General features: G+C 35.4%; 1 protein-coding gene across 1 annotated transcript; it reads right to left on the reverse strand.

The window, feature by feature from the left end:
* Window positions 1–13,991: 13,991 nt before the first annotated feature.
* Window positions 13,992–17,840, reverse strand: LOC112802317 (phosphatidylglycerophosphate phosphatase PTPMT2). The gene is made up of 6 exons (XM_025845477.3): window positions 16,930–17,840; window positions 15,921–16,043; window positions 15,477–15,570; window positions 14,971–15,053; window positions 14,805–14,894; window positions 13,992–14,598 (listed from the first exon to the last, which is right to left on the reverse strand). Exons 1-6 carry the CDS (start codon window positions 17,128–17,130, stop codon window positions 14,191–14,193), a joined length of 999 nt encoding a protein of 332 aa, XP_025701262.1. The 5' UTR covers window positions 17,131–17,840; the 3' UTR covers window positions 13,992–14,190.
* Window positions 17,841–26,792: the final 8,952 nt, after the last annotated feature.

Consider the following 26,792-nt stretch of genomic DNA (forward strand, 5'->3'; position numbering starts at 1 on the left):
TCCATTAGAAATTTGGAGGCACAAGTGGGCCAGCTGAGTAAGAAAATTACTGAAACCCCTCCTAGTACTCTCCCAAGCAATACAGAAGAGAATCCAAAGAGAGAGTACAAGGCCATTGATATAATCACAATGGCCGAATCCAAAGAGGAAGGGGAGAACGTGAATCCCAATGAGGAAGACCTCATGGGACGTCTTCCATACAAGAAGGAGTTCCCTATTGAGGACCTAAAGGAATCTGAGGCTCATATAGAGACCATAGAGATTCCATTAAACCTCCTTCTACCATTCATGAGCTCTAAGAACTATTCTTCCTCTGAAGAGGATGAAGATGTAACTGAAGAGCAAGTTGCTCAATATCTAGGAGCCATCATGAAGCTGAATGCCAAGTTGTTTGGTAATGAGAATTGGAAAGGTGAACCTCCCTTGCTCATTAGTGAACTAGATACATGGGTTCAGCAAACTCTACCTCAAAAGAAACAAGATCCTGGTAAATTCTTAATACCCTGTACCATAGGCACCATGACCTTTGAGAAGGCTCTGTGTGACCTGGGGTCAGGTATAAATCTTATGCCACTCTCTGTAATGGAGAAGCTGGGGATCTTTGAGGTACAAGCTGCAAGAATCTCATTAGAGATGGTAGATAAGTCAATAAAACAAGCTTATGCATTGGTAGAAGACGTGCTAGTAAAGGTTAAAGGCCTTTACATCCCTGCTGATTTCATAATCTTAGACATTGGGAAGGATGAGAATGAATCCATTATTCTTGGAAGACCCTTCCTAGCCACAGCAGGAGCTGTGATTGATGTCGATAGAGGAGAATTTAAAGCTCAAGGATCTTCCTCTGCAACCATGGAGAGGAAGCATGAAAAGCTTCTCTCAATACAAAGTCAAACAAAGCCCCCACAGTCAAACTCTAAGTTTGGTGTTGGGAGGTCACAACCAAACTCTAAGTTTGGTGTTGAACCCCCACATTCAAACTCTAAGTTTGGTGTTGGGAGGTCCCAATAATGCTCTGATAATTTGTGAGCTCCGTGAGAGCTCACTGTCAAGCTATTGACATTAAAGAAGCGCTTATTGGGAGGCAACCCAATTTTTATTTATCTATATTTCTATTGTTCTTTTATGTTTTATTAGGTTTATGATCATGTGGAGTCACAAAAGAATTGCTAAAATTAAAAACAGAATCAAAAACAGCAGAAGAAACAGCACACCTTGGAGGAAGAGCCTACTGGCGTTTAAACGCCAGTAAGGAGCATCTGGCTGGTGTTCAACGCCAGAACAGAGTATAAATCTGGTGTTGAACGCCAGAAACATGTAGCATCCTGGCGTTTAAATGCCAGGATTGCACCCTGAGGAAAGCTGGCATTTAACGCCAGCAACAAGCATCAGACTGGCGTTAAACGCCAGAAACATGCTACATTTGGGCGTTTAACGCCAGAAACAAGCTTCAGCCTGGCGTTAAACGCCATGATTGCAGGCAGCGGGCGTTTTACACGCCTAATTGGTGCAGGGATGATTCATCCTTGACACCTCAGGATCTGTGGATCCTACAGGATTACCTCAGGATCTGTGGATCCCACAGGATCCCCACCTACCTCAACTTACCTTCTCTCTTCTTCACACAATCCAATAATACTCTTCCCCAAAAACCCTTCACCAATCACCTCAATCTCTCTTCCCTATCACCTCTTCACCACTCACATCTATCCACTCTTTCCCATAAACCCCACCTACCTTCAAATTCAAAATTCCTTTCCCACCCAAACCCCTCCCTAATGACTGAACCTACTACCCTCTCCCTCCACTATATAAACCCCTCTATCCTTCTTCATTTTCACACCTCACAACCCTCTCTTCTCCCCCTTGGCTGAATACACACCCATCTCCCTCTCCTTCATATCTTCTTCTTCTTCTTCTATTCTTTCTTTTCTTTGCTTGAGAGCGAGCAACATTCTAAGTTTGGTGTGGTAAAAGCATAGCTTTTTTGTTTTTCCATAACCATCTATGGCACCTAAGGCCAGAGAAACCTCTAGAAAGAGGAAAGGGAAGACAAAAGCTTCCACCTCCGAGTCATGGGAGATGGAGAGATTCATCTTAAAGGTCCATCAAGACTACTTTCATGAAGTTGTGGCCAAGAAGAAGGTGATCCCTGAGGTCCCTTTCATGCTCAAGAAAAATGAGTATCCGGAGATCCAACATGAGATCCAAAGAAGAGGTTGGGAAGTTCTGACCAACCCCATTCAACAAGTCGGAATCTTAATAGTTCAAGAGTTCTATGCCAATGCATGGATCACAAGGAACCATGATCAAAATATGAACCCGGATCCAAAGAATTATCTTACAATGGTTCGGGAAAAATACTTAGATTTCAGTCCGAAAAATATAAGGTTGGCGTTCAACTTGCCTATGATGCAAGAAGATGCACGCCCCTACACTAGAAGGGTCAACTTTGATCAAAGGTTGGACCAAGTCCTTATGGACATATGTATGGAAGGAGCTCAGTGGAAAAGAGACTCAAAAGGCAAGCCGGTTCAATTGAGAAGACTGGACCTTAAGCCTGTGGCTAGAGGATGGTTGGAATTCATCCAACGCTCCATCATCCCCACTAGCAACCGATCCGAAGTAACTATGGATCGGGCCATCATGATCCATAGCATCATGATTGGAGAGGAAGTAGAAGTTCATGAAGTCATCTCTCTAGAACTCTACAAAGTAGCCGAAAAGCCCTTCACCTTGGCAAGGCTAGCTTTCCTCATCTTATTTTCCATCTATGCTACTCAGCTAGAGTTGTCATAGAAGGAAACATCCTCATTGAAGAGGACAAGCCCATTACTAAGAAGAGGATGGAGCAAACAAGAGAGGCCATCCATGGATCTCAAGAGATGCGTGAGGAAGCTCATCATCAAGAAATCCCTGAGATGCCTCAAGGGATGCACTTTCCTCCAAACAACTATTGGGAACAACTCAACACTTCTCTAGAAAACTTGAGTTATAACATGGACCAATTAAGGGTGGAGCACCAAGAGCATTCCATCATTCTCCTGAGATTAGAGAAGATCAAAGAGCTATGAGGGAGGAGCAACAAAGGCAAGGAAGAGACATAGAGGAGCTCAAGGACGCCATTGGTCCTTCAAGAAGAAGACACCACCATCACTAAGGTGGACTCATTCCTTAACTTTCTTGTTCTTATCTCTCCGTTTTTCAATTTTTATGCTATATGTTTGTCTATGTTTGTGTCTTTCCTACATGATCATTAGTATTTAGTAACTATGTCTTAAGGCTATGAGTAATTCCATGAATCCTTCACCTTTCTTAAATGAAAAATGTTTCTAATACAAAAGAACAAGAAGTACATGAGTTTCGAAATTGTCCTTGAAATTAGTTTAATTATATTGATGTGGTGATAATACTTTTTGTTTTCTGAATGAATGCTTGAACAGTGCATATTTTTTATCTTGTTATTTATGAATGTTAAAATTGTTGACTCTTGAAAGAATGATGAACAAGATAAATGTTATTGATGATCTGAAAAATCATAAAATTGATTCTTGAAGCAATAAAAAGCAGTGAAGAACAAAGCTTGCGGAAAAAAAAAGTAGCGAAAAAAATTATTATATAGAAAGAAAAAAAAAAGAAAAAGCAAGCAGAAAAAGCCAATAGCCCTTAAAACCAAAAGGAAAGGGTAAAAAGGATCCAAGGCTTTGAGCATCAGTGGATAGAAGGGCCCAAGGAAATAAAATCCAGGCCTAAGCAGCTAAATCAAGTTGTCCCTAACCATGTGCTTGTGGCATGCAGGTCCAAGTGAAAAGCTTGAGACTGAGTGGTTAAAGTCGTGATCCAAAGCAAAAAGAGTGTGCTTAAGAGCTCTGGACACGTCTAACTGGGGACTTTAGCAAAGCTAAGTCACAATCTGAAAAGGTTCACCCAGTTATGTGTCTGTGGCATTTATGTATCCGGTGGTAATACTCGAAAACAAAGTGCTTAGGGCCACGGTCAAGGCTCATAAAAGTAGCTGTGTTCAAGAATCAACATACTTAACTAGGAGAACTAATAACACTATCTGAACTCTGAGTTCCTATAGATGCCAATCATTCTAAACTTCAAAGGATAAAGTGAGATGCCAAAACTGTTCAGAGGCAAAAAGCTACAAGTCCCGCTCATCTAATTAAAACTAATATTCATTGATGTCTTGAGATTTATAGTATATTCTCTTCTTTTTATCCTATCTAATTTTCAGTTGCTTGGGGACAAGCAACAATTTAAGTTTGGTGTTGTGATGAGCGGATAATTTATACGCTTTTTGGCATTATTTTTAGGTAGTTTTTGGTAGGATCTTGCTAATTTTATAGATGTTTTCATTAGTTTTTATGCAAAATTCATATTTTTGGACTTTAATATGAGTTTGTGTGGTCTGTGATTTCAGGTATTTTCTGGCTGAAATTGAGGGACCTGAGCAAAAATCTTATTCAGGCTAAAAAAGGACTGCTGATGTTGTTGGATTCTGACCTCCCTGCACTCGAAATGGATTTTCTGGAGTTACAGAACTCCAAATGGTTCGCTCTCAACGGCGTTGGAAAGTAGACATCCAGAACTTTCCAGCAATATATAATAGTTCATACTTTATTCGAGTTTAGATGACGCAAACTGGCATTCAACGCCAGTTTCATGCTGCATTCTGGAGTAAAACGCCAGAAACACATCACAAACCAGAGTTAAACGCCAAAAACACGTTACAACTTGGCGTTTAACCCCAAGAGAAGCCTCTGCACGTGTAAAGCTCATGCTCAGCCCAAGCACACCCCAAAGTGGGCCCCGGAAGTGGATTTCTGCACTTAGACTTATTTCTGTAAACCCTAGTAGCTAGTTTAGTATAAATAGAACTTTAAACTATTGTATTAGGTGTCTCTTAGACCATTTTTCGTCTTGGTTATTCCGGTTCCCTCTCTGGGGCCGAAGCCAATGAACACCATTATCACTTATGTATTTTCAACGGTGGAGTTTCTACACACCATAGATTAAGGGTGTAGAGCTCTGCTGTACCTCGAGTTTTAATGCAATTACTACTATTTTCTATTCAATTCAGCTTATTCTTGTTCTAAGATATTCATTGCACTTCAACATGATGAATGTGATGATCCATGACACTCATCATCATTCTCACCTATGAAAGCGTGACTGACAACCACTTCCGTTCTACCTTAGAACGAGCGAGTATCTCTTAGATTCCTTAATCAGAGTCTTTGTGGTATAAGCTAGAATTATTGGCGGCCACTCTTGAGAATCCGGAAAGTCTAAACCTTGTCTATCGTATTTCGAGTAGGATTTAGGGATTGAATGACTGTGACGAGCTTCAAACTCGCGATTGTTGGGCGTAGTGACAGACGCAAAAGAATCAATGGATTCTATTCCGACATGATCGAGAACCGACAGATGATTAGCCGTGCTGTGACAAGAGCATTTGGACCATTTTCACTGAGAGGATGGGAAGTAGTCATTGACAACGGTGATGCCCTACATACAGCTTGCCATGGAAAGGAGTATAAAGGATTGAAGGAAGGCAGTAGGAAGGCAAAGATTCAACAGAAACAAAGCATCTCCATACACTTATCTGAAATTCTCACCAATGATTTACATAAGTATCTCTATCTTTATTTTATGCTTTATTTATTATTATTTTTGAAAACCTTTATAACCATTATAATCTGCCTGACTGAGATTTACAAGATGACTATAGCTTGCTTCATACCAACAATCTCCGTGGGATCGACCCTTACTCACGTAAGGTTTATTACTTGGATGACCCAGTGCACTTGCTGGTTAGTTGTGCGGAGTTGTGAAGAATGTGAGTGAACCATAGTAGTGTGCACCAAGTTTTTGGAGCCATTGCTAAGAATTGTTCAAGTTATGAAAAGAGTAAATCACAATTTTTCCTATCAGAGGTCATGCCACAAGCTAGGCACAGGAACTGTGTCATGCACATGTGGAAGAACTTCATTAATAGGTTCAAGGACTTATACATAAGAGAGGTTGTCTGGGAGTGTGCCAGATGCACAACAGTTGCGGAATTCAAGGACTGTATGGAAAGGCTGAAGGTAGTGAACCAGAGGGCTTGGGAGTACCTTTCCAAGTTTGAGCAAGAGACATGGGTCAAGGCATATTTCTCGCATGGGCCGAAGGTTGATAACCTCACTAATAACATGTGTGAGATGTTCAACGCCAAAATTGTTAACTACCGCAGCAAGCCAATCCTCACTATGTGTGAAGAAATCAGGTGTTACCTGATGAGGAGGATGGTAAATCACAAGCGAGTATTGGAAAATCACCCAGGTAAACTAGCACCTGTACTACAAAAAAGGATGGACATATTAGTAACTCCTAGCACAAAGTGGACGGCAGAGTGGGTTGGAGATAATGAAAGAAAAAGGTTTGAGGTGAGCCGAAAAGGAAGCAAGGTTGATGTGGACCTCATTAAATACACCTGCTCCTGCAATCGATGGCAACTTACTGGTAAACAACATATCTACTTATAATGTGTTGACTGATTTGTTAATTGTTTGTTCACCTGTAATTTAACTACACTTTGCTCTCCGATCAAATTGAATACATTATTTGCGCAGGGATGCTATGCACACTTGCACTTGCTGCTATTGGGAAGAGGCATGACAAGGCAGAAGATTATGTGCACCCCTGGTTGTGTATGGAATCAATCAAGAGGACATATTCACACTACATCAAACCAATCCCCAGTGCAGAATTCTGGCCCCGAACTTACTTCTCACAACCAGACCCACCCATCATCAAGAGACCTATTGGCCGGCCAAAAGTTCACAACAGACAGAAAAATCCTACTGAGCCATTGATGCAAGGGGAAAAATTGAAAAAGTCATTCTCGGTGTCTTGCAGTAAGTGTGGTGAAAAGGGCCACAACTACAAAACCTGCAAGGGAGCTCCATCAAACCTCAACTGGAAGCCAAAAACAAAGCAGCCTAAGAAGAAAGGAGGAAGTAGCTCTCAAGCACTGGTTGTGCTTCCTTTGTCCCAGTCAGCTCCACACCCAAGAGTAAGTTTGCTTTGTATAATTTTGGTTTGGATTATACACTCCTATAGCAATGCTGATTTAGCAATAAGTTTGTTAGGGACTGATCTGTCTTATTGCCATATAGTTTAGGGGTTAATGAGTATTAGTACCATATTCCTCAAGGATTAGTATGTCTTAGTGTAGAAAAGTTAGGGGACTAATCTGTCTTATTATTATACTGATAGATCATGTTCATTAACTCTCCAGGATTCTTCAAGTAGCCAACCAAGCAACACAACACCCCTTCAACAAGAAACTATTGTAACTATTTAATTTGTTGTCTTTGTGATCAATTTTAATATATGAGTTGTTTGATTGCCAGTTGATGTGCTTTATTTTTTCCCATGGGTTGCTCTCCTCCTGCGTGCAGGTTCTAAGTGCAGCCGCACCAAATCCTGCAAATGTTGCACCAGCTCCAACCAGGGTTACTAGATCCACACTTGTGATAGCACCTCCAGGAGCAACAGTCACTCCATTCAGGCCATCAACCCCAACTACAACCCCTCCATGTAAAGCTCCAGGCAAGGCTCCATCAATGGTTAACAACACTTCTCGCCCAAAACCATCAAAATTCAGACCAAAGCAGAAGATTTTTAGGCCATCAACCCCAACTACAACCCCTCCATGTAAAGCTCCAGGCAAGGCTCCATCAATGGTTAACAACACTTCTCGCCCAAAACCATCAAAATTCAGACCAAAGCAGAAGATTTTTAGGCCATCGGCACCACTAGTTCAAGGACAGTCTAGCACACCGCAGGTAGCACCAGCTCATCAGGAAGTCCCCCAAAGAACAACACCAAGTGACCCAACATCTAGGGAATCAACATGAGTGAAGGCTGACGACATTATGCTTTTTTTGGTTTAGATGTGATCCAATGTAACTGATAACGACAAATTCTAGATACAATTTCCTTTTTTTTGGTTTGGGTCTTTATTTTGGTTCAAACATTACTTGTGAAGTAAGGAGATGTTAATGGTAGCATGCCATACATGTGTACACATTTCCGCAAAGCTAGTTTCCTTTTATTTTGATGTCAGCTTAGATGATGAATGTATAGTTTCACACTCTAAATATCAGTGGTTGAAACTTTGATTTCCTGTGATTTTGCCAACTTTCGTTTCATACATACATAATCACAAACATGACCCAAAGTGATACCAGATACACAAATGTTTAGTACATTTCATTTTTAACATTTCGCATGTCTTACATCATTTCTTACAACTAAATAAAGCAAATATCAAGACAATAAACATCACACATATGCTCCACCCAATTGGATTTTTTCTTAACCTTTAACACTTCTATCATTTTCTCCAACAACATTATCCTATTTTCCATGTCTTTGTTCCAGTGATGCTCTTCACCATGCAAAATTTGCTCCTGCCCCAGGTACCTTGTAACACCAACACCAAGACCAGCTATGTGCTCATCCAGCCACAAAAAAACTTGCAACATGGTTGTTTTACCTACACAAAATCAATCCTCAAAGCTCAGAAAATCAAGAATTGAGGATAAACCCTAACACAGACGGAGTTACACAGATTTGCTTTGCATACCTTATAAAAGGGACATCCCAAAAACAATCTCTTCGGATTGCTGATCGTCCTCGACATGAACAGGATTGCGTTTTCTCCACAGAAGCATTTTGGTGACACGCCCTCTTTTCCATCATTGCCGTTCGGAACCGAGCCTCTTCTCGAGCTTGACGACACTCCGTCGGATGCCATGGTCGGAATGCTCCCTTTCTTCCTTCACCCGCTTCACCCTCAGACTGCATTCGAAGGATTAGGGCTCAAGGATTTCATAGATTAGGGATGGGGGAGAAACGACAGCGTTTTGGACTCTGGGGACAAATTTGTCCTCTTTTCAAAAGTCCATCCGACGTGGCAACCCGTAACGTCCAGGTCAGCGCCACGGGAGCCACGTCACCGTTTTCCATCAGGACAAACGGAGACACTCTAACGGAGGGATAAAAATGTCCACTTTTCTGGGGGGGTCAAGCACATTAAAGTATTTTCCAATCTTCGGGGACGAAAATGTCTGCGGTAAAAAAGGTTAGGGACGAATTTGTCCTTTACTCAAAGTTTTATTATTTTTTAAATTTTGGATAGTTTTGTAAAGAGAATCTTATTTTTCATGGATATAATATTTGTTTTATTTTTTATTTTTTAGTGGATAGATTTATCATCATTATGAATAGAGTCGATAATTATCTTTTTCTTTCCTATGTAAAGGCTTTTCCGGTCTCACTCTCCCTTAAACTTTCTCTCCCTATTTTTTTCTAGGGTTCTTAGGTTCAATTTGGATAAACAACTTAATTAAGTTTCTTTTGGAAAAAGAGTTTAAATAATAAATACTTATATTAAAAGTAGCTTATAAATAGTCACACAAAAAAAGTAGCTTATAAATAAATTATTTTTTGTTTAGTTTTTTAGTCTTAAAAATTCTTATTTAAAAAATAATAAAAAAATTTTATTATAAGAGAAGTCATTTTTTTAATTTTTTTATAAGAACTTAAATAATTTTTTAGAAAATTATAATTTAATTTTAAAAATTACACCAAATATTAATGCTATAACTTTTCATAAGTTAAAAATTAAAAAAAAAAGAATTTATGAATCTATCCAAACCGGCCCTTTCTCTATTTCTTTTAGGAATAGTGGTCTCTCAAACCAAAAGAACATGACAATATGACAACTATTTTTTCTAAGACCATCTCTAATAGGAAATTTATCTCAATCTCTATTTGTGACTCATTTGTCATAAAAAGTAACTCCCCATCAGCTTTTGTGTTTATGAACTGTAAATAGAAATTCAAAACATTTTTCTCTTTTCCATTAGGAAGAATTAAATTTAGTTCTTATTGTGGTTCCACTTAATTAATTAATTAATGTAATTAAAATTAATATAGATATTTTTTTAACAATAATATTATTATAATTTAAAAATTAAAATAATTTACTATTATAAAAAATAATTTTAAAAAATTAATAACTTCATAAATAATAATAATACACAATATTAATTCGAGCTTAAACTAATTTGCAACATTACTTAATATAAAGAAAAAGATAGTTGCACTATAGTTGACAATACGCATTATGAAATTGTCATATGTATTCAATCAAACCCTCTTTTAGTTGTCGATGTTGCTTTCTATTTCAAAGTTGGGCATTTCTTTCGAGAGAAATTGATGATATGGTGGAAAGTCTTTCTCTCCCAATTGTAGTTGTGATAAGTCATTTTCGACATCGTCATACTCTAGATCTTAAGCAAAATTTTCTACACAAGTGTCTCTTTTATCCTCAACAATCATATTATGCAATATAATACAAGTTCTCATATTTACAAGCTTCTTCTTTTTCAAAAGCGAACTAGACCACGTATAATTGCAAAGTGTGCTTGTAATACTCCAAATGCTCGCTCCACATCTTTTCTTTGTCCTTCTTAGTATTCTACAAATAATTTGTGTTTCTCCCCTTGTGACTTTGATATTGATTTGACAAATGTGGCCTATTCAGGATAAATACTACTGTTAAATAGTATCCCATAGTATAATTATCATCATTGATAGTGTAATTTACTTTCGGAGTACGATCATTTAGAATATCATCGAATACTGGTGAACGATCTAACACGTTGATATCGTTATTTGAACTAGAAACTCTAAAGGATGTATGCCATATCCAAAGGTTTGAAGATGCTACAACTTCAAGTACTATAGTTGCAACTCCATGATAACCCCTCACATATATACGTTTTCACGCCTTTGGACAATTTTTTCATTGCCATACATGCAGTCGATACTAACCAACATGCCAAAAAAGTCACGAGCCTCCGCCATTTGTAACAAGCATTGTATATCATTTGAATTTAGTTTTTGTAAGTATTCATCCTCGAATATTGAAATGACACCGTCAAAATTTTTTTTCAACCATTCAATTGTGATGCTCTGGTCTATGTGTACATAATCATCAACAACATCAGCTGCTATACCATATGCTAACATCTGTATCACAACAGTGCATTTTTATAGTATTGACAAGCCTCTTCTTCCAATAACATTGACCCTATATTGGAAATATGGATAGGCATTTGAGAGGGTATCTACTATCCAAAAAAACACATGTCTTCTCATTCGAAATATCCATAAAAAAATGCTAGCACTATACTCCAGCTTATCTGTAAAGTAACCTTTTAAAAGGCGATCATATCCTTCTTCTCGATTTCTGTTGATCCATCTATGAGGAGTTGGGAAAGAACTTTTCTCGATGTCTTCTTCTAAATTATCAAACAAACACTCATCGATCCAATTATCTATGAGTATGTTATCTCGCCTTCTTCTTTTACTAGACAAAGTCTCGTTAAACATATCATTAAAATTTTTAGCCATTTCTTAAAATATAATATTTAGTATTTTTTGTGAGATGAGAAAATAGTTTTGAATGGAGTTAGTGATTGTAAATATTTGATAATTGATATTTATAAGTGTATCCGCAACAAATAGCTGCTTTTCAACGGCTACTTTTGCAACATCTATTTTACAACTGCTATTTTTTCTTGTCTAATTTTAAAACGGCTAGTTTTGTAATAGTTACTTTCGTAAACAATAACGCATAATAATATTGACTAATTTTAAAAGTTACATCACAAATGAAAAAACATATTATATCCCAAAATAGAATAAAACAAAGTACATCACATCCATCAATACACAATAAAAATAAATCAGACTACTTAACTCTACGAATATAAGGAACCATTAAGTAAACTACTTATTAATTATTTTCTCACATGCAATTTCATGAAAAGTTTGTCGTTTTTCAATTATTGTAGACGTGTTAGCATTAAGTATTTGCATATTTCTTTGCATTTATCTTTATTTCTTTAATATACCTCTAAGTTTGTAATTCTTGTTCTTTCGTTGCCGCTTAAATTTGTAACTCCTTTTCTTTGATTCCATAATCTTTTCTCTATGTTCCCTCTCCTCTTCCCTTTCCTTTTTCTATCCATTAGTTTATTTTTGCTAACATTTTTAATATCTTCTATGAGAAATAGTTTCTTAATAATCGATATTTTTCTACTAAAATCTTCAGACATTTGTATTTTTTCTTTATCCTTTCTCTTGCTCTTCTTTGACCCGTGTGGGTGAACAAGAGAGTCCATACCAATTTTTTTAGTCAACGGTATTTTTTAATTTGATGATAATGAGTATGCTCTAGTTGTACTAACCTTAATTTTTTTTTTTAATTCTCCACTTTGTGTTGGTAGTTGACTTTTCCATTTTTGTTCTAAACGAAGCATATTTCCATGCCTCTCAAACGTGAATTTTTACCATAATTTGTGGAATAAATTTTATAAGCCAACTCCTTTATATCATTAATGTTTGAATCACTCCTTATATTTTGACTAGTTTGATTGTAGCAACCAGCAAATTGTGCAACTATTTGTTGATCTTATACCATCGTTTCTTACATGTAACTACCTTCCTTTTCATATCAGTGCTAAATTCTACACAATAGCCGTGAATCCGATTTCAAAATGTTTTGCCCTATTGATCAGTACCAAATATAGGATTAGTTAAAATATTCAATCATGTACCGATCAACATCTCATCCTTTTTTCATTGCCAATGTTGAATACTATCTTGCCTACGATTTTCAATTTCATCATCATTGAGGTCGATAGCATCTAATCCATGAGGGTTGGCAAAATTCGAATATTGCGAATTTGGACTGGATTGATCGGAGTCTGAAGGGATGAGTTAGAAGAGCCACCAACAGCAGATGAGTCATATCTCAGAGTTGGAAACGACAAAGATGTTGGAGTAATATTTCCGATAGAGAAGTTAAATATGGATGAAAATGAATAATGTGGTGTTTGTGAATTTTGATTATGTATTTAAAAAATAGAAAATTGATTATTATGAAAAACTTGAAAACTTAAATTAGGAAGATTTTGTTCATTTGAAATTTGAACATTTAAAATTTGAGATTGTTGGATATTTGGAGTTTAAAAAAATAAATTAAATAATTGAGAAAAGAGTTAAATTAGTTTGGATCAATTTTTTTTCAACAAAAAATAATATTGACAGAACTTTGATTTCATAAATCTAATAGAAGATTGAAGAGAGTATAAAAAATCGTGAAAATAAAAATGTACGTAAATAGTATATATAGAATAATAAATATTAATTTATTAATAATAACAATAATGGTCATATGTTTTATTAATATATATGCAACGGTTCTTTCCATTTTTAGTAATATATATGTAACATATAATATATATGAAATGTGAATATATATGCAACGTATAACTTATTAATATATACATAGTATATATTTTTATTTTTTTTATTAATTTGTCACATGTTAAAATTTTATTGGAAGTAATGAAATATCATCCTTTAGCAAATTGGGTTATTCTTTTATTAACAAATAACATCGTTATTTGTTAAGCATGAATTGATATATCTTATATATCCATAAACAACAGTTTTGGATTTGTAATCCCAAGTCTCTTGGGTGAACTACGACAGATTTGAATGCAAGTTTTTGTAGCATGATAACATAACGACTACAAATAACAATCTATTTGCTTCTATTAATAACTAACAATATATAGATGATTACATTTTGTAACTATCACTTTTGATATCTACAAAATTACTAAAAGCTTTATTTATATATGTTATAAATTTAAAAGATTAAAACGCATCTATTAGGTTAAAAGCTGGAATATAGAAAAAGTAACAAAAAAAAAGATTAGTAATATTTATGAAATCGATGATGAAAAAATTTGCTCTGGTCTAGAGATCAGGGTTGATGTAGTTTATGTACTTGAAATTCAGATCAACAAAGAATCTAGAAACCTATCACTACATAAAATAGAACATCAATGCCTAAGTTCATAAAATAGCAGTTATCCTATATTTCAGAATTGATTGATCCGTATAAGATATCATTTTAGTTAAGGTGAGCAAGTATCAGAATATACACAAGGGAAAAAGAAAAAGGAAAAACAATACTTGTAGATACAGACAGACCCACAAAACATGAATTATTATTGGGCAAGTGTCAAACTTGTGGGCAACTAAGTTGGTTTTTCAGTACACATGGATATTGATACTAATTCCTCCCAAGTTATTGCTATTACTCCGGATTGAGCAACTGTCATCACTGGTAAGTTTCTCCGCAGAAATCTTCTGGTTAGGACCACACTGCAGCCAAAGGCATGAGATTCTTGCCAGTGCTGCCCGTCCAGCAACCCCTACACGGTAAACCACACTTAAATCTGCCCAAATTTCACTAGGCATAGTTTGCAATTGAATGCTTGGATCATATCCTTCAAGATCTGACTCAGTTATCACAACTACAGAATTATCGTCAAACATCATATGATTTCTTGAAGCTATTGCTGCCTCGGAAGCCTTAGTCTTTACAAATAGATCTGCAAAAGGTGCATGTCCAACAAATCTTCTCCCCATGAGGTAGCGGTAGTAATCCTGAACAGCCTGATCTCAAAAATAAAGTTAGGAAAATTAGCCATAATTATTATCCATTTTCCGTACACCATTCTAAAATAAGAGCAGTAGCGCTTAACTTACCACTGCTCTAAAATAAAAGTATGATATCCAAGCACTCAGATAAATAGGACAATCAAAGCCATACAGAAAGTCACATGATATGTTATAATAACCAAATGACATTTTATACTTACTTGCCACTGAGATGAAGCCAAAAGCACCCTTGGTCGAATTGACTTCACATAATCATATGCACCCTCCGGTGTCATTAGTTTGTGGTGCACCTACACATCAGCTTGGATTGTAAGAAAAAATAAGACTGTTTGATCATTTTATACACTCTTAAGGCAAGGTACCAACCAGATAACAAATAACAACAGTTGTGCTGCGACCACGCCCAGCTTTGCAGTGGACATATGTAGTGTGTCCAGATAATGCATTTTCTTCAGCAAAAGAACCCAATAATCAAATCAATAGGGGAAAGAAGTCAACACAATTTCAAATGAGTAGAATAACTATCATAATGAGAACCATTGTTGTTCGAAGCCTATCTGTATATTTCCATAAGTTCTTAACTTGTAAAACCTTTATCCAGTTCCCTTTTCCTTTTTGTGCAGGTAAAGAGGTGTAGGTCTTTGATAAAATCAAGAGAAGTATAATGCATGAGGATGAGGAGTGTAGTGTGTAAGGATTAGGAATATGAAACAAACTATAGACATCATCAATCCATTATGCTTCCATCTTATAAGGCCACATTATGCAACATTTTACAAATACATTAAATATTAATGATCATTTATCCTCCAAAGGAAAGTGACACTAGTATATGACCCTAAATTTAGTCGAGCAATTTTCTTAATACTTACCATGTATGAAGTCCACAGCACGGCATATATCATGCAACAATGGAGCAAAACAGTAATCTCTAGTAGGAATCACTAGATGGTCAATTCCATGAGCCTGCCATATTCGTTCAATGTATTAATAATGAAATCTTTTGAAGAACACCCTAGATTCTATTATAATCCAGTGCAAAATGCCGAACAACGAACATAACCTCGCACAACCCAATATAGACAACTGGAAAACATCACAAACAAAAATTTCCAGTCTCTCTGCAATTAAAGAAATTGTTCACAAAATCTACGTCCCTCATTCCCCAGATTATAAAATTTCAATTGAACTTCATTCTCATAATAATCTAGCAGCAGACAAAAGGATTATTGAGAAAATTAGCCCACAAAAATACCAATACTCAGTAGACGAACAAATGCAATTTCAAGGGAAAGGGCTATGCATAATATACTCACATAATATAATGTTGTTGGAACCAAAGTCTCATATGACTCGTTCAATGTGACAACCCCACGAACACCAAGCTCCTTCAGACGGGGAACATCAATTGGAAATGGAACAGCACCTAATAATATGAACTGAAAAAGAAGAAATTAAGTACGTCAGAATTAGGAGGAGTTCAACTTTCAAAACATAAGACAATATTCAAATGCAACCAATAAAAACATGCAATCTCAGCTCATACTTTCAAATCAAAATCATTCCTTTCAACTCTATGTCAACTGTTTCAAACCCAGTTAGTCTAGCAGCCAACTCTAAGTCAACAGGGAACAAACATTTGAAAACCTAACTGCAAACATGCCCTTTCCATAGTATGATATTAATTAGTATAGTTTAATTGATATTCACCACCATTTTAAATATATATATATATATATACACAAGCATCCAATTACATATTGTCAGTAATGAACTGACCGATACAGAACGCTAAACTCATAATATAAGACACTTCAACACATTGTTGGATGTCAATACAAAGAATAAACTAACTTTTAAACTATGACAGTCAGACAATATCTATTATAGTGATCAACAGAGAACAAAGGCCAAAATTAATAGCTACACTGGCATAAAATAAATAAATATATATATGGATCTTCCATCCGGGTTTTATCATCGCTTCAAGCACCTTTAACATTGGATCAGTCACCCCAGATGTATCTTATTAAAGCAGGTGAAGAAACCAAAGCAGGCAAATTCACTCAATATATAGATCCCTCTACATGTTAATAATCACACACCTCTTTCACCAAGTTTATTTGAATTTATATCAAAGCAATCACATCAATGAGAAATAAAACAATTGTTGATAATAGCCACTACTAACACAGAAATGCAATATAAATATCTAATGCAAGCCTTTAATCAAATGATAAAAGATTAAAAAACCTAATATTAACAACAATTACATAATAAGCTAACACCATTCAGTGTATGAAATAGAACTGAAAACAAGCATACCTCGTCAACCTTATCCCACCATCGAAATTCGGCCTGAATCTTGTTCCTTACAACATTGTAAAGCAGCGTGGGATAGAAAAGCGCGCGAGCCCCCGCTCCAACCAAAACCTTCTTTGCATCATAGCCCCCAAAGCTTGATGACCTCTCTTCCTCTCCATTTCCTTCCACCTCACCACCACACTTCAATTCTTCTATACGCATAACTCACTTACAAATTCGTAAAAACAACTTATACAGTACTATGAACAGATTTACAAAACAAAAAGGAGAAATGGAAGCCCTAATTGACAAATTAGATATATTCACACAGTTATCGACAACACATATCAACGAATCTATTGCATCCAACTCCACGGACACAAAGATGAGAGAGAGAGAGAGAGAGAGAGAGAGAGAGATAGAGACGTATTCTGTCCCAAATTGCCAATTGACGAATCACGGAACCTATGAAACCCGAAATCCACACCAATTCGAACAGAGAATGGTACTAGGACAAGAGCTAGAACGAGAAAAACAGAACTCTACGAGATTTTGCCAGGAAATTGAGACCATGATAATGGAGATGGTTTGTTCGGGACGCTGGAAACTAGGCTAGAATGATGGGTGAATAGATTGTCGTAATTTCCGCCAGAGAGAGAGAGAGAGAGAGAGAGAGAGAGAATGATTAGGAGGGGAAAGAAAAGAGGGAGGGGAAAGTATCAGAGGAGAAAGTGGATTTGGGGATTGGAATCCCTAACCCTAGATTTAGGATTTTGGTTCAACAGAGTTCAGAGAAGTTAGTGTTCTCTTTTTTTAAAAAAAAAAAACAAAAAACAAAAATGAAAAATGGGCCACTAAACAAACTCGGAAATGACGAAACTCACGAAAGTGAAGGAAAACGTTAAAGAGAAGAGGGGAAGAGGGAAAGGTTTGAATGACATGATGGTGACTCACAGGGAAGGTGAAAGTCTATGAAAGAATGACACGTAATCCGCCAATCAGGCATTGCCGACAGCCCATTGGCCAATTTTCGCGCGAAGTATTTCTTCCATTAAGGTAAGGGAGTTGTCCAAATCGAATCGGTAATCGAACCGATCAGTTATTAAGTCACTGAATTATTGGTTTAATTAGTGAGTTATTGATTGAATCGATTGACTCAGTATTATGTAAATAAAAAATAAAAATAGTCAAAAATTTAAAACTAAAATTTAAAAGACATATTTTTATCAATATTTTAAAAATATCAAACTATTCTAAAATAATATGAATCAGGAACAATAAGTATTTTTCTATTTTTATTCTATTATAAATATTTTTATTTTGTTTTTATATTAAAATAACTATTATTTTTAAATTTTAATAATTTATTAATTAGTTTATCGAGTTTGATCGATTTTTATCGATTCATTTTGAGTTTGACCGGTTTGTATCGGTGTTTCATCTAAGGGTGTTCGCGGTACGGTTTGGATCGATTTTGAGTCAAAAACTCATCCGATCATAACACTAATTTTACTTGCAGTACGGTTTGGATTGGATGATTTTTTAAAAAAAATCGGATCCAATTTCAAGCGGTTTGGATTGGATTGGATATGTGATTTTGTAAATTAAAAAAATTAAATACACATAACAAGTCTCAACATCAAATTTTAAATAATCAACAATGACATAACAAGTCTCAACAATATCTCAAAAAGCTAATGATAAGATAATAATAGAAATAAAATTATAGGTTAGTTAAAATAAATAAATAAATAATATTTTTAACATAAAATATTCATTAAATAATAATAATACATGAATAATATAAAAAAGTATAATAAATTGAACATGTTATAAATATAATTGTAAATATAATAATAAAATAATAATATTATAGCACATTGTACAATTTGGATTGGATTGAATCGGTTATGAAAAGTAGATCCGAAATCCGATCCGATCCAACGGTTTGCAAAAAATAGAATCCAATCAAATCCGAATTAATGCGGTTTTAATCGATTTTCGATTTGGATTAGATTGGATAAGTGGTTTAATTTGGATCAATTTGAATTTGAATACCCTCAGTTTCACCTCCTGCGATTCAAACATTTGACCGAACCGATAGAATTCGGTTTATCAATTTTTTTGTTGAACCGACCGGTCCGGTTCGACTTTAATAACACTGGATATCCAAAAGTTTAATAAATAAATTTTCAAAAATTAAAAAATATGACAAAAGAATTAGATATTAAATATATATTTTTTAAAAAAATTTAGATATAAAATTTTGATATAATTTTTTGCAAGTTGTTCCAATGGATTAACTAAGATAATTTTTTAATTCTCAAAAATTAAAAATGTGACAAAAGAATTAAGTATTAAATATATATTTTTAAAAAATTTAGATATAAAATTTTGATACAATTTTTTACAAATTGTTCGAATGAATTAAGTGAGATAATTTTTCAGGATCGAAATCTCGCTTTGTTCATATCAAAATGAATACCTGCAAAAATATTTTGATATCTAGATGAGTACATGATTTTTTTAGAATGTAGAAAGTATAAGAAAATTGTGGAGTTAAATCCTAAAATGGTCCACGAGATTAACGTCGTACACTAAAATCGTTCCTGAGATTCCAATTGTACTAATTACGTCCCTGAAATTGAGAAAAGTGCACCATATTAGTCCATGACCCATTTTTTCTTAATGACGTGATGACATGGTTGGATGACATGGACGGTAAGTGACACGTGTCACTCCATGATTTGGCCACGTGTAATGATATGACAATGTGGTGACCAATGACACGTGGCATGCTGATGTGGATATTTGTGCCACATGTCACAATGCTATTTGACCACGTGTCTGTTTGTGCCACGTGTCGCAATAGTATTCGTTTGTGTGTCATCCATTATGTCATCATTGTAGGTGCACCAAATTAGTCCATCACTTTGCATTAAATGACTCATTTTAGTCCCTGAAATTGAATGTCGTGCACCAAACTAGTCCCTTCACCAATTTTTTCTCATTTTTTTAAATTTAAAATTTTAATATCTTAGATGTACTAATTTTAATTCTATTTTTTCATATATCGTTTAAATACAAGTGTTTTCATAAAAATTTTTAAGATTTTAGTTTTAATTATATAATTTTTTTTAATAATTTAACATTGGTAAATTTTGTAATATATAAGTATGTTATTATAAAAAAATTTATATGATTGATTGGACACATTTATTTTTCATAAAAAAACATGTGCTTTTAATAAGAAATCAATAATTAAAATATAATTTTTTTATTCTTATGAAATACACGTTTTTGTTATGTGTAAATCGATTAAAATGAGTCACTTAATGCAAAGTGAGGGGCTAATTTGGTGCATCTACAACGATGATATAATGGATGACACGTGGACGAATACTGTTGCGACACGTAACACAAACGGACACATGGCCAAATAACATTGTGACACATGGCACAACTATCCACATCAGTATGTCATGTGTTATTGGTCACCACATCATCATATCATTACACGTGGCCAAATCATAGAGTGACATGTGTCATTTACCATCCACGTCATCAAGCCATGTCATCACGTCGTTAATGAAAAATGGGTTAGGGATTAATATGGTGCACTTTTCTCAATCTCAAAAACGTAATTAGTGCAATTGGAATCTCAGGGACGATTTTAGTGTATAACGCCAATCTCAAAGATCATTTTGAGATTTAACTCGAAAATTGTGTATCCGTTTGTATAATTTTGATGTTTTATAAAGTTAATATTCGAGCTAACCATTTTATGTCTTTATTGGTTTTAATGATTCCTTAAGGTTTTTTATGTGAACGGTAGGTGTTTTGTATTTTGCGTAGTAGCGACTGGTGGATTTATTATCTCAAGATATTCCAAGATTCATTATACAGACAAGTTCGTAATCTCGCTACATGGGTTTACTTAGGAATTTTTCATTTAAATAAATAAAATAAAAGTAATAATTATCGAAATAAATAATTTTAAAAATATTTATCGATTTGTGTTTTCTAATCATATCTTATTTACACTGTAAATGAAATGATATTTTATGTATGTCGTTTACAGTGTAAACGAGATATGATACGTCAGCTACAACGTGGCTATCTCGTTCACACTGTAAGCAAAATAGACCCTTGTTTCGTTTACACTTAGGTCGAACGGCGCCTTTAAATATAAGTCGTTTACAGGCTGTTCCTATACCCTCTTTTTACCCTTTCCAACCATATTTGAGTCCAATACGGTGATGGCACACCAGGCGGGGAGCGACGGGGATATCAACAGATTAAATGAGACGTCGCATTATGTCGGGGCGGCTGACTTCGAGGTTAGTTGCGTTCTATTCGGTTAATCTAAGTATGTGGACATTGTTAGGGTAGTCTCGTAGTGACAAGCACTGAATAAAATGCTTTAGGGATTGGACTGTATGATGAATTTAGAACAATATTTGCTTGTGTAAGATTAGTTTGACTTAATTAGGATTTGCTTACCGACATATGTAATTTAGAGACATCTGTAGAGTAGACACCTGGTAGTATGTTCCTAAGTAGTAGTAATACTTTGTTCTTAAGTAGAGTAGAAAAATGTATTATTATCTCTTTATAGGTTAAATATTTTTTTTCATTCCGCAGAGGCCTCGCCTTCTACTGCCCCGATGAGTCAGTCATACCCTTCCTCCACCAGACGCCATCGTCCCGTATCTGGCTGAGGCCGGGTTCGACGACACAGTACCCCTCAGAGACTTCACATTTGACAATTCCCTGATTTCGGTACTCGTGGAGCGATGGCGTCCGAAGACGCACACGTTTTATCTCCCGTGGGGTGAGGTCACTATCGCCCTGCAGGATGTGGTGTATCACCTAGGCCTACGTGCACACTGAAACCCCGTTGGGGAATGCCTTCGTGACTTTGGGAGGTGGTACGGCACGACACGGAGATGTGGGCCATGGTGGAGCAGCTGCTTGGTGCCAGGCCTCCGGTGGCAGCACAGCAGGCTGCTCAGAGGAAGGAGTCATTCACGCTGAAGCTGATTTAGTTGTGTGATCATGTCCGTCAGATGCCCCCAACCGACGATCCTGAGACCTTCCGATAGTATGCCCGATGCTACATTATGTTACTGATCGGAGGGTATCTGTTGATAGACAAATCCAACAACCTGGTGCACGTACGGTGGCTACCGCTTTTCCGGGACTTCGCCGAGTGTAGGGCTTTATCATGGGGCTCTGCTATGCTAGCATGGACTTACCAGTCACTCTGTTTGGCGGCACAGCGGGGCGTCACGGACATCGCCGGTTGCACTCCGCTTTTGATGAGTTGGATTTACCAGAGATTTTCTCAGTGGTATCCACCAAATAGAGGAGTCTACCAGTATCTGCTAGCTGCGAGGTAGCCAAATATTACTTTTTCATTTCGCGTTAAACATTGTTGCTAATTCGCATGGTTTGTTACTTAATGAATTGTATGTATCTCTGTTATTGTCAGGTTGGATGGACTGCAGCAGCAGAGTAGAAATCAGCATCAGGCCAGGGTCTTGTATTGGAGGGTATCGATCGACCGGTTGTATTTCGATGAGGTTAGTCATGAAATTAAATATTTTGCTATTTTTAATACCTATTGTGTTGTAATACTCGTTATTTTGTTACACATTTTTTTATTCAGTTTGCATGGAGGGTGTACGATGACCCTGCGCTGCAGGCTCTGTGCTCACACTGGTTCCGTGAGGAGGAAGAGTGGGGTACATAGTTGTCGGCCATTCCGCTGGTCTACTTCAACATTGTCTGGTTTGTGCGAGGGGCGAGGGGTCAGTCGTCCTGCACATAGGTCGAGTGTACGGAAGGATCATTGCCACTATGTCACACCTCTGCAGAAAGCTCCATTACTTGCTCCACCATGATCCTCCCATGGATGTCGAACATCACTCACACATGCTTGTCCCCTAGAAGTCGGAATAGTCGAAACCGGAAAACTCCGTTACCCATGGTGGCCAGCAACCTATACGCCACCCTTCCGATTTCTCTCGCTTCTGTACCACTGAACTTGCTCAATATCAAACTCCTCAAATCGGACAACGTCTCCACACGCTGAGTGCGAAACAACATCGGATTCTCACACTCAAATGTCACCCCGTTGTTGCCGTTTCTCATACGACAGTTGGGATAAACAAGCACAACTATGTATGGACTACTACTGGCCATTAATGCCTTGTATTTGTGACAAATATGAGACACAAAACGGATAGAAAAACTTTGTAAAGAATACAAAGGGCTGGTGAGATTCTACTCCATGTATCTTGTTTACAGTATAAACGAGATAGCCACATTGCAGCTGACGTGTCATATCTCGTTTACAGTGTAAACGAGATATGACTAGAAAACACAAATCGGTAAATGTTTTTAAAATTATTTATTTCGATAATTATTAATTTTATTTTATTTATTTAAATAAAAAATCCATTTACTTAGGCCTAGTATGGGACACAAGCATTATTAGAAAAATAATATTTTTATTTTTAAAGTTTGATAATTTTATGTCAAATAATTTTTTTAAATATTGTAAATAATTATACTTTTTAGAAAAACAGAAAAAATCTAGAGATTATATTTTATTTTGATTTTTTTTATACACTTTTTAAATATTGTCACAAAAAATCAGATCAAATAAATAAATTATTTATTAAATACGATCATTTTTTCACTTATAAAACATATAATATTTATTGGTTATTTTTTTATATTTTTAAATTATTTAGAAACTATTTTATTAATAACATCTTTTAGAAATTTTTTTGTTAACACCTAAATCTTTTAAATATTAAATTAGTAGTTAAAATTTAATTAAATAAATATATAAAATATATTAATTTCCAATCTAGTAAATTTTTTTAAAAATACTTTTATGGAGTATTTTTGAAATAAATTTTTAGTCATTTCATAAACAAGGTCTGAAAAATAGTCCTGTTAAGTAAGAAATACTAAGATAATGTATATAAGATGTATATTTAAGTAATTATCTAGGTGTATATTATCTAAATACATCAATTGAAGATTGGTTATATTTCGGTCCTATATTTACTCTATATAAATAGCTATATGACTATGAGGTAGAGTTTTCAAAATTTATACATAAGCTATCCGTACCGTGTTTTATGTGAAAAATGATTACCAACATAAATTACTACAAAGAGTAACAGTTTATGAAGAATAAAGCACGATTATATAAAAACGCGACAGGTTATAGTAGCTTAGTAGAAACGCTAATCCTTGAATGGATATAGCGGTTTGTGAATGGCTAATGTGGTTATATGACTTTTGTATCATGATTCTATTTATTTATTTTTTTTGTGTCTCTCCAAAAGAGGCCAAAAATTTTTGAAGGCAACAAAATTAATTGATAATTTTATGGGAGAGTCTTTTTTTTTTTCAGAAAGTCTTTTTTTGCTGAAGTGAAAATGGCAGTAGTGCTGACAAAAATTCTAATGAGAGTTTTAATTCTTTCATTATTTGTATAACTTTATAAAAAATTCTTTATTTTTTTTTTGTGTGAATTTTTTCACATATTTTAAATTTGACTGAACATAATTAATTCTTAGTTGAATATATATTTTTTAAAATTATAACAAAATAACATAAACTTTCATATAAAGGACAAATAATACAGGACAATACGAATTCTACTATTAAATTTTAATAGGCTATTTTAATTAGGATTAGTTTATTCTTAAATTACAATATCATACACTTATATCATCTTAAATTCATTTCCTAACTTGTAATAAAATTTTTAAAATGCTTAGATCACATAATTTTTGGATAATAATATCATAATATGTCATAACTTCTCAGAGACAAATGTATTTACTAAAATATTGAATAAAATAATTTTTTTGTCATTAAAACTTGTGACGTTAAAACTATTCTAAATTAATTTGGAGTTTCAATTACGTATTTATCATTAATTAATCAAATTATTTTTAATTTGTTAATTTTTTTATCCAATTTTATCGCATCAACTATGATTTAATTCAATATTCTAAAAATTGGACCGAATTAATCGGTTTGACCGAGTTAACTAAGAACTTGTCTTTTGACTAGTCTGGTTTATGTCTAGCACCGTCGTGCAAAAATTCGATTAAAAAATTGGTCGAACCGTCGATTAACTAGTGAATCGACAGAATCGGCCCGATTTTTTCAACTATTGGTTCGCTACTTTCCCCTTCAAAACAACGCTGTTTTGATCCCCCAAAAAAAAAAAGGCTACTCATCCCAGAACACTCCCTCCCCCTTCAATCTCTCACAAATACCCAAAGCCCCAAACTGACCAACCCTAACCCTATCAGAGTAAACTAGCAAAGCAAAGCAGCCACCATCGGCCCCACCACTATCGGCGTCGGTGGGGACAACTAGTGGTTGCCATCCTCGCCTCTCGAAGATCTTCTCTTCTTTTCGCATCGCCAGAAGATCAGTTCGGAGCTGTTATTAGCATTGTCGTCTCTGTCCTCGTCGTAAAGTCCAGACTTGTTCTCATCGTCATCGACCACCCTGAACTCATCGTCTCTATAACGATCCAACTTCCAGCATATCATGATCACACTAGAAGTTAAGCGTTACTAACTTGCTTTCCTTAACTTTAACTATTATTTATTATATGAGCCTAAATCATTGTTAAAACCTTATCACTTTGTCGGGTAATTTTTTTTATAAAACGCTTTCTAAAGATGTCAGCCATGCACAATAAATTGTAAAGATAAAAAGAAAGAAGGATATACATAAGGTGGTCATATAACTCATAAAATACAATCAAAGAGTAAAAACAATAACAATTTTTCAAACATATAACATAGGTTAATCCATACTTAAACATACATCAATATTCATGTATATGTATATATACAGACTCATATATACATGAGACACCCTAAGTCTTAGCCCATTTAAAAGGTCTCTAGTCTGGAATCCAAGCTGGATAAATCATACCCCTCAAAAGACTAACAAAGAGAGAAAAATGCTCTAGGATCCTTAGCTTCACATAACGGCAAGCGTCTTTAAGCGCACATGTACTCCAAGTCCAGGATGTGGCAAAAGAATAACACCACTTCTTCGATGGGCATCTCCATCAGCTCCGCCTGTAGGGAGAGTGAAGAGAAGGGGTAAGAACCTATAGTTTCCAGTAGGATATCAACGAGGGAAACAAATCGTTCATCGGTCCTAGGGCAAAGCTCTAGCGCAAACATAATCGTAGCTCACTTTCACCCCATGACCATTTTAATTTCTTTTAGTTAGTTCAACCTTAATTATCTCTTACATCTTTTCTTATAGTTTCTTACCCTTGTTTTATATTAGGTTTAGCCTTATCACATCCAGTCAATAACACATGCATCAAAAACAAGTAATAAACACGAATACAAACAAGTCACACAGCACACAATAGAGGATTCAAGCACAATGCAATATAATAGAAATATGAAGGTCATGAGCTCATGTATCAGTTTACACCCTGCAACCCGACATTACCTAAGAACCAGTCTCAAATATGGTTTCCAAATGTTCAGTTGCATAAGCCCTATGGCTAAAGCCATTCAGTTGACTTCAAAATGCACCAAACCCTATTGCATATCCATTTAGTTGACTTTAAATTGCACCAATATGCCTACATCTGGAGAATAGTTCCCAACTTGTGGACGCCCTTACTATACATTGGCCCGTTTTTGGCCCAGCCTAAAAGCCCTCTCTCGATTATTTCAGCCCGAAGGCCCTCTCAACAATGTTCTCAATATTTTTTTTTCTTTGTTTCCACAAGACTTTTAATCTTTCTTTGATCCTCTTTTTAACATCTTAATTAATCATAGTCTTCTCCTTATACCTCTTCTTAGGTC

Source organism: Arachis hypogaea, chromosome 1 (assembly GCF_003086295.3).
Source record: "Arachis hypogaea cultivar Tifrunner chromosome 1, arahy.Tifrunner.gnm2.J5K5, whole genome shotgun sequence".
In the NCBI taxonomy this organism is placed as follows: domain Eukaryota; kingdom Viridiplantae; phylum Streptophyta; class Magnoliopsida; order Fabales; family Fabaceae; genus Arachis; species Arachis hypogaea.

What these genes read in the sequence shown, in the direction of transcription:
- LOC112802317 (XM_025845477.3), bottom strand. Translation starts at nt 17,130, where the DNA reads ATGCGTATAGAAGAATTGAAGTGTGGTGGTGAGGTGGAAGGAAATGGA. An exon ending in TTCCAACAACATTATATTAT is followed by an intron (nt 15,571 to 15,920) that starts GTGAGTATATTA and finishes CGAATATGGCAG; the next exon opens with GCTCATGGAATTGACCATCT. An exon ending in TGGCTTCATCTCAGTGGCAA is followed by an intron (nt 14,599 to 14,804) that starts GTAAGTATAAAA and finishes TTTTGAGATCAG; the next exon opens with GCTGTTCAGGATTACTACCG.